Below are 9,691 nucleotides of genomic sequence, written 5' to 3' on the forward strand. Positions count from 1 at the left end.
CCATGGCTCTCTTTCCCAGAAGCAGGCGTCTCCTAATTTCATGGCTGCAGTCTCCTTCGGGCTATGTGAGTTTTATTTTGTTCTAGACATTTGTCATCCAAAAGACAGAAAGGGTCAAACAATTTATGCTGGTTTCCGAAAAATAAGGAATGGCCAACCGCATTGTTCAGTAAATACCTATCACTGCATGCAATATGGTGAAGGGTGGCTTGGTACCGAATGATTGCCGCTTGATTCCAGTGGTCGACTGTCAATATCACCCCTGACAACGGTGTTTTGGCGACGAGCAGTTTTACTGCTTTTTGCTGAACTGAAAGTGTGTCAGTACATGTGGAGCTTGACTTCGTCGCAGCTTCGGCTCCATGTGGCTGTCGCCATCGACAGGAGTCCTGCTCAATAATCAGATGGCCGCCTTCTCCTATCCTGGCCGCCACGGCTACCAAGGCTATCCTCCGCAGAAGGTCAACCGGCTGGAGCCGGGCAAGAGGCCAATGTCTTCCGCCTCTCCGCTGTTCTTAACTCATGACGGCGGAGAACTACGAGGCATCGTGGCGCCAACCGGGGGCCCACTGGCCATCACGGGGGCTGCACAGGTATGCATACTTTTATAGCACGCTTTGTACATCCAAGATGTTTCCACTAAGTACCTCCAGCTCAGCGGAATGCTGCAGGCCGGGCTTGTTGGCTGTATGTTGCAGGCTGTTCTCTCTCGCGCTTAGCCTATCCAGTGTCTTATCCAGCTGTCACTCAAAAATATTCCTGAATGTTTGTGTAATTTAAACTTGCTAATTCTTCGCGAGCGACAGCGCATGGCGTACCTCATGACGCACGTTCGTCAGACGCCTCTTTAGTCATGGTACTGTAGTGATGTCCGCCGTGTTTTAACGGCAATTAAGTAATCACGTCGAACGTGTCTTTCAACATCCATCAATAGTGCACGATCGCCATGATCGCCTTCATCAGTTACTAAGCAATGAAATAGCAGGAAGTGCATTTATTCATTGAATGAACAAATGAACAGACTTTAATGAGCGACGAAATGAAAGATTGGTTATGAATTAGTGTATTTGTTTCTTGATACATTATAACACTGTTTACAACTTGTTTCTGAAAAGGAACTTAAAAAAATATTGAATACCAATTGCAGAAACAACTTATTAAAGAGAACATTTCAGCTCACAAAAAGAAACAATCTATATAAAATTGCACTCAAATGTGATTCTTTACATCTAATTAATATGAAAGGACGGCTGAGTTGGACTCGCTGGTTCATGTTGGAAGAAACATCGAACGAGCGCTTAAAGATAAGACGGAAGTTGTCTAGTGTTGTTCATAGGATCCGACTTTCATGTTAATGATTCTCAATTAGGAAGACTGTACGTCGCATTAATGAATGAGTCCACGAACGTGAACGATAGCCACGTGAAAGTGGCTATTGTTCTCTATAGGATAGTGGCTGCACAGCAACCATAGTTCTGCATAAAGAAAGTAACAAAATTTCCATAAAGAAAGGTGTTAGGCAAGTAGACATGATCTCCCCAGTACTATTCACAGCTTGCTTAGAGGAACTATTCAGAGACTTGGAATGGGAGCAGTTAGGGATAAGGGTCTTCAGTAATCTGCGATTTGCTGATGACATTGCCTTGCTAAGTAACTCAGGAGATCAACTGCAAAGAATGATTAGTGACCTAGACAGGAAAAGTAGAAAGGTAGGCTTGAAAATCAATATGCAGAAGAGTAAGGTTATGTTCAACAACCTCGGTAATTAACAGCAGTTTACATTAGGTAGCGAAGCACTGGAAGTAGTAGGCGAATATGTCTGCTTAGAACAGGTAGTAACCGCAGATCCGGACTATGAAAAGGAAATAACAAGAAGAATAAGATTGGGATGAAGCGCATTTGGCAAGCACTCGCAGATTATGACTAGCAGCTTACCGGTATCGCTCAAGAGGAAAGTATACCACAGTTGCAACTTACCTGTGCTCACCTATGGAGCTGAAACGTTAAGGCTAACCAAGAGGGTTCTACTTAAGTTGAGGACAACGCAGAGGGCTATGGGACGAAAAAGGGTAGGGGTAACATTTACAGATAGGAAGCGTGCAGAGTGGGTCAGAGAGATAACTCAAGTTACTGACATTCTAGTGGAAATTAAGAAGAAATGGGCATGGGCAGGACATATGTAGTGCGAAGAGAGGATAATTGATGGTCGCATAGGGTAACAAACTGGATTCCGAGGGAAGGAAAGCGCAGCAGGGGGCGGCAGAAAGTTAGGTGGGCGGATGAGGTTAAAAGTTCGCAGAGGTGAAGTGGATGCAGCTAGCACATAACCGGATTAATTGGAGAAATATGGGAGCGGCCTTCGCCCTACAGTGGGTATAGTAAGGCTATGATGATGATGATGATGACACGAACACGCGAAATATATAGAAATTAGGACGCAGAATAATATATTTAAACGCGGCGCTAAATGCTAAACATGTGAGTGACTTTGGAAGAAGGCCACTATAATCGCCAAATCTAAAGATGAGCCTTCGTGGTTGTATTTGGCGTAATGTCCGATGTTTTTTTTTTTTTGTTTTTTCCGGCTGGTTTCAGAGGCATTCCAACCCCACAAAATGGTGACGGATACGGCAGTCATCCATCGATGGCTCTAGACCCATAGGAGCTGGCATTTAATAATCAGTGACAGTTTTTGATAGCCCAGGCCTGTTGATGCCAATATTAAGATTCTCCCCTAAATGAATTTTTCCGCTGTGTGTATACGGTGTGAACGGGTGTATATGATAAGTATACACCCGGTAGATAATTCATGCAGCCATGCAGGACGCATCTACAAACGGAAAATGCGGAAATCTTAGCGTGCTGCAACAACTAACAGCATAGCTAATTAGCTGTACCTTTCCTTCCGGAAGAGACATTACGGAGCCGAGTGCGCCATGTTTCTCGCAGGCCGTTATGCGTGCCTTGTGGATGGATCACACGATCAAACAGGCCATCGACTGCGGACGTCTGCACCACCCGCTGCTGCCGAATTCTGTACGCGTCGAGGATTTCGTAGATGCGGTGAGTGCGCTCATTGCGTTGAGTTTTGCACGCGCCCTAGCATTCCTCGAAGTTAGATCAGAGTTCTTTGATCCGGAGAGCTAAATGTTCCGGAGGAAAAAATTTGAAAGTCACTTAAGAATGCTTGCGTGCTCTGATTGCGAGAACATGAGATGGCTGGCTGAAGTGGATTTGGGTGATTTAAAGGAGAATAAAGGTTACTTAATACTGATTGTGTATTTGAGGCGCACAATCAATGAAAATTTATCGAATGCATGCACAGTATCAGTTGCACGTATCGGTGAACACCTGGCCCTTGCTGTAAAAGAAAGGGGGAGAACGTGGGAGTGAAATAAGTGAAAGGCTACGAAAAAAATAACTACCCCATGGGGATCTCAAACATGCAATGACGCCGCATACAATGCGATCGCCTTTGCGTTTGCACCCATGTCAACACCGCCGCCGCGGTAGTGTTCGAACGGGTGCTCCGGTTCTGTAGCAGAGTCTCTTGTCCACTGAAGGTGCCATATATGGAGCTCTGGAACAATTTCGCCCACATAAGGATATTCTATGTGAACTGACATCGCACACCCCACAGACGTCTTTTCGTCTCTATCTTTACGCTGCCGAAGCAGTCGGGATGGTAACCAGGAACTCAAGTCCCTAGCTGACATTCCTAGCCACTGATCCTGCGCGGAGGATTATTGGACCCTCAGTTCCGAATTTCGCCTCTGGCAAGATATAGTTGGCAGATTGCATTGCTGGTGACTGATTGGTTTGCTGTTATTGTAACCATTAGTCAGACACGATAATCCTAGGTCATTCAGGCATGTTGATGCGGCTTTGTTAAAGCGTAGCATTATAATTATGTCGGCTGGTTTTTCATACCGTATGACAGATCAAGACTGCTGAGGAGGATGTGTAACTCTTAGCCGAAGAGAAAACCAAAGTGCTAGGGCACCGAATTTGCATCGAGCTAAATTGCATTCCTTTTTTTTTTTTTGCCGTCCTCTTCCCTCTCTTCCCTCGCCATTGTATCTAATGCAGTGAAGTGTGAAAAGGAAGGCGGTCCGTGGTGTACTGCCGGACGTAAAGCTAGGAGCCATATTGCATGCCCCGTAAATGTTGACGTCAGATCCGCCCTGTGCCCCGAAGCAGGTAAACGGGATATTTAGCGCAACAATATGGAGAGTGCCGTAGCTTTGTTTTCAGTAATGGGACAGTAACGCATCGGAGTCATGTGATGGGTAATAGCTTACATGCGTAGGATAATCTCCTGGGCGGCGGCAGCAGCACACGTTGTCGCATATTGAAAGAGAGGACGCTACTTGTGGTAACATTGGTTTTCGTTTTCTAAGGCGAAAATTTAGTAGCTATATAACACGAAAATTTGCTGACGTGGTCAACACTTGTTGATACCCGCAACAAACGTCTTTCTGGGTTGAGAATAATTACAAGGTCCCTGAAATTGCTGCAAAAACATCAAAGTTTATGGTGTCTTTTTTTTTTTTTCTAAAATCACTAGGCAATAGAGTGGGCGGGCGGGTGGTTTCGTGGTTGCTGCATGAAATGATGCTTCATTTTCACTATTATAAAGGTTAAGTCTAAATCCCTTTCATTTCAAGCCACAATTAATGCAACTACTTAGTGCTGTGGGTACGTTTAATAAGAAAATTCTCAATCAAAAGTGGTCAGCGATTTCGCTCTTACAAAACGTTAGTATCCAGTATAAATTTACGTTAACTTTTCTGCACATTTCAGCGCCGAATTTAATTCGAAACATTTCGGTCGCCAGCCAAGAATGCTGCTGACTAGGCCGCGAAGAGACACTTGCATAGCTTTTATGTAAAATAGCCAATAATACGTGTCCTATGGATACACTTAAAGTGGTATCTTACGGGTCTTTGCTATGAGCATGGTCCTAATTAAGTAACGTCTAATTTTGGAGATAGTATTTAGGCGATCATAAAAGTGCATGTTGGCATTTCGTTTTCTGACATAGCATACAGGTGCCATCTTGAGGCAGCCACTGGAACTCCGTAGCAATCCCATACGTAGCTGCCACAACAGATGCCGTCTTAATAAAACGCTTCTTTCTGCTTCATATTTACCAGTTCAAATGACTGCAAAATGGACTGAGTGTATTTGTATATTTCCGGATGAAGAAGCACATCAGTATAGCGAAAACCGTTAATCGGAGCTGAAGTTCCCCCAAATATTTTTCCTTGACTCTCAACATTAACATTAAAAATCGGCAGTGTAATTGTAAAATGAGCCTGAAGCGAAGAATTCTGATTGCGCTATATGAGATAGAGGACACAATACGTCTTGCACTCTGTGTGCATGCAAATGTCAGCTTGCTGCATAAGCGATTCGAAATCCGTCTTTCGAGGTCAATTTTTTGTTTTTTACTCGGGCATACTTACATGCATACTGGGAAACAGCTGCTTTGCTGACGTACCTTTTACAGTGACAGCTAATAAGGCACTTCTTTTGATCTGGCCTAGTCTTTGCTGGCTTTATAATATGCTAGATTAGCCGCGCCACTTTGCATGGTTGAGTGGACGAATGAGTAAATGAATAGGTGAATGGTTGGATGGATGCATAAATAAATGGTTCCCAGGAAAATTAAGGTGCTGTACCGGTCACACTTGTTCTGTGGACACCCGAATAACGCCGTTAGCGAAGGTGGAAGTGAAAGCGAAGGAAAGAAAGACGGTAATTTCGACCACCTGGTGATCTTCACTGTGCACTGACTTCGGCTGGTGGCTGCTCCTGGCCCTACGGGACTGGGACTGGTAGGTCACTGCCGCTTACGGTGGCGGCAGGCCTGCCGCCATATCTTTATCTGTTTATGCCGTCATTGAACCCGTTACCGTTTCTGTGGTGCACAACGGCTGTTGCGACACGCGTCTTTCTCTCCCTCTTCTTTTCTTTTTTTCTCTGTTTTCTCTTCTGTCCACATGGAGGCGAAACTAAGAGGCGTCCGTGTGCTGTGCTATGTCAGCGCACGTTAAAGATTAATCCCAGGTGGTCGAAATTACTCCGAAGCCCTCCACTACGGCTCCTCTTTCTCTCTTTCCACTTTCCCTCCCACTTTCCTTCTTCCCTTACGGCGCGGTTGAGGTGTCCACAGAAAACAAGTGAAACAGTTACCGCGCATTTTCCTTCAATCTATCAATCTTCTGTCCACACGAGGCAGCAGAGGTGGCTGAGCTGCAGAGTCAGTAGCAGGCCCGTGCATTTTTTTCCTTCTTCCTTTAGTCCCAACAACAACAAACAACTGACATCGTACAGCACACGGACGCCTCTCCGCTTCGCATCCATCGAAACGCAGCCCCGGCGGTTGGGTTCAAACCCGGGCTCTCTAACATTAACACCTGCACTACCACGGCCGGGCATGAGTAGATGGATGGATAAGTGGGCCGATGTGTGAATGGACAGTGTTGGTATGTGATGGATGGGTGTGCGGATCGATGGACAGGTAAATGTACGGACGCATGGAGGGGTGAGTGGGACGAAAGTACGGATGGACGGATAGATAAATGTGCCTGCACGCGTTCGCAAGCGTGACGCAAGGTTAAAAGTACTGATAAACGCCCTGGGACTTATCACTGCAAGCGAGAACTCAGCACAAGGCAACCATGCATCCTGAGTGAGTGAATATGTGAGTGAGTGAGTGAGTGAGTGAGTGAGTGAGTGAGTGAGTGAGTGAGTGAGTGAGTGAGTGAGTGAGTGAGTGAGTGAGTGAGTGAGTGAGTGAGTGAGTGAGTGAGTGAGTGAGAAGATTTTATTTACACCGACATGGACCTCGGGGCAGGGCTCAGCCAGGGGGAGGGTCTCCTTGCCGGCTCTCCTGCGCCGTGGCCGCAGAGAAGGTCTTGGCGTAAGCCTCGTCCGCAAAGCGTAGGACGATCTTTTGTTCATCCACATTTGGGCTGCGGATGTAGGACTCCCAGCTAATTTGATCAAGGGATTAAGTTTTTTTAGCTCCCGGAGAACCGGGGCATTGCCAGATTAGGTGACTGACTCAGAGGTACGTTGCAGAGATTGCAAGCCTCTGGGTCCCCTGTCACCTCATTATGCAGAGTAACATGAGGAAAGAAACGATTGGCCTGAATGTTTCACCAGGCCCTGCATTCTGAGGGTATTAGGGACCTATCTGGTGGTGGATAGATCCTTCTATTTAGTTTGGGAGTCTCAGAGAGCTCCTTGTAGGTGATGAGGGGGTCTGTCTCCGGGTAGCGGGGTCTCTGGCCGCTCGGGTGTATACATCTCGAGCGAGGCGATGGGCAGCCTCATTGCCTGGTAGACCCTCGTAAGCTGGAACCCAGATGACTGAAACCTCCCGGTTTAGCGGGTGCTTTCTCAGTAGACTGGCCGCCTGCTTGGAAATTAGGCCTTTGCCGAAGTTTCTAACAGCCGCCTTATTATCTGAGAGGATAGTTCTGGCTTTAGTACCTGTACATGCTAGCGCTATCGCAGCCTCTTCAGCTGTTAAAGCGTTACGCGTATTAATTGATCCAATTACTTTCTGGGAGTGGTTCCCATCTACCACTGCTATGACCGCGGCCCCTTCTAGCCCGCAGGGAGCATCGCAATAGGCTGATTCCTCAGGAGGGTCGTTTATTAGTTTGCTTTAAATAAATTTTGCTCTATTCTGTCTTCGTTCCTTGTCATGAATCGAGTGCATATTCTTAGGGATCGGTGCAACCATGCATCCTTAATATGGTTTGTCATACGTTTAAGATGTTCCGCTTGTTAGTAGAACATTCAAAAAAGTTAAGTGGAACCAGATTAGTGTGCACCCTTAACAGTGGCTGAAATTCTTAACACTGCGAGAACGGACTGCTGTTCAGCTGCTTCATTTGAGTCGTGGCGTGCATTCCTGCGCAGGACATCCAGGAAGGCCTGGAGAGACGAGGCCACCGGCTGCGCCACTTCGAGTGGCGCGGCACCGTCCAAGGCATCGCAGCATTGCCGGGGAAACGCGTGCTGACGGCCTACGACACGCGCACCGAATCCACTGCTGCATTCGATGGCGGCTAGTAGCGGCAAACACCACGCAGTCCGCAAACTGACTGCTTGCTCCCAACTGGCATGCAGCCACTATCGTAACATCTATACTCTCCTATCAACCCAAGAGATTTTCAGAAAGTTGTTACTGCCCTCATACTTCAGAGTATAACTTTTAGATTGTATTTGCGACCTTTTATGTCACATTAAAGCTGACGATTACAATAATCAGCTGCGCATTTCTGGATGTCACTAGGAAGCTCTCAACGCATAATTTTTTTCAGAAGTGGAACGCTTTTATTGTCGGTTAAAGACACCCATACTGTAGGGAAGATGCTGGGTCGACACCACCACGCACAATGCCTTTCACGTGCTGGCTGTTCAGGAATGAATGCCTTAACCGACACTGAGTTGAAGTTTTTGCATTTAGGCACGTCTGCCACACAAGCGATGTCTGATGACATTTAAACAATGCCTCTGCGACCGAAAGGCCGCACATCAGAGATCTGTAAGTAATAAGACAGAGATTTTAGTTCGTGTTGAATTATTTTCGCTGTTTTCATTTTGATCGTACCGTCACCAATCGGGACAAGCGCCACAACAATTAGATCAATCCCATTTTTTGGAAATATTCAAGTGGCAGGCTTTGTGCTGGCAAACAAACTGCCGACCTCCGCCTGGGGAGGTCCAAGGCGTGGCTCTTTACAAACGCGCCCTCAGGCTCACATGAACAGTGCCTTAGCCTTAATCTAAACCTTGGTCGAAATCCCACGCAGAACAGCCTCACCGGTGCTGAAGGTGCAGGCACGCCACAAAAAGCAGGGAACAGCAGCCCCGGTTATCATCTTCATCTTCTTTGTATCTTTCCTTATTATGTTGTCTTCTTCTAGCCGTCTTCCAAATCTTAGGAAAACGTAGCGCAAAGTAGACAAGGACAAAAAGAGAAGGAAACACACACGAGCGCTCTCTTTTTGTCCTTGTCTACTTTGCGCTACGTTTTCCTAAAATGCGAATGCACCAACTCGCCCAATTTAGCATTCCAAATCTTCTTGCTGTTGTTGTGCCCTGAGATAATGGCATATACCCACGAAGGGGATGTTCCATTTCACCGGCTACTTCTTCTCCTTCTTCTTCTTCTCTCTTTTCTCTCTTCCCTTCTTATCCTTACATTTTCCTGTGGCTCGGAGCAACTAGATGGCATGTTTGCGGCGCATGCGCAACAGAGGCTAGCGACACTTACCTTAAATGCGCCGCTGACCAGCCTAGTGTAGATTTTGCTACAAAATGTTGAGGTATGAAGGTAACGCAAAAACCAAAAAGGGAGCCTGAACAGACAATCTTCAGAGGGCAGCCGGAGACCATCGCGTCAGCGCACGCTGCAGCGAATAGAAATCGCCCGATCCCCCGCGTTCGCGAGGAGCGCACGCTTCTTCGAATCGCAGCCTCACATTCAAGACGTGAAAAAATCTAAAACCGACCGAGGCCGCCAATAAGAGAGCCACGACATTGTTACCATCGTCACTGGTGTCGCGAGAAAGCGCCAGGATTGACAAGCAAATCAAAACCAAGATGGCGGCGCTCGGTTCAGCAAAAAAAAGGAATGGCGACCGCATGAAGTTGGGGCATTTTCGGC

At 46.7% G+C, this 9,691-nt stretch overlaps 1 protein-coding gene across 1 annotated transcript in view; it reads left to right on the top strand.

The window, feature by feature from the left end:
• LOC146188847 (scoloptoxin SSD14-like) overlaps positions 1-8,091 on the top strand; it is a 41,139-nt gene extending 33,048 nt beyond the window's left edge. The window contains exons 8-10 of the mRNA XM_084605135.1: positions 353-593; positions 2,950-3,063; positions 7,939-8,091. Of these exons, the coding sequence (XP_084461261.1) occupies positions 353-593; positions 2,950-3,063; positions 7,939-8,091 (508 nt within the window). The remainder of the gene's footprint in view (positions 1-352; positions 594-2,949; positions 3,064-7,938) is intronic.
• Positions 8,092-9,691: the final 1,600 nt, after the last annotated feature.

Source organism: Amblyomma maculatum, chromosome 5 (assembly GCF_055883805.1).
Source record: "Amblyomma maculatum isolate TAMU_Amacu chromosome 5, ASM5588380v1, whole genome shotgun sequence".
NCBI lineage: Eukaryota > Metazoa > Arthropoda > Arachnida > Ixodida > Ixodidae > Amblyomma > Amblyomma maculatum.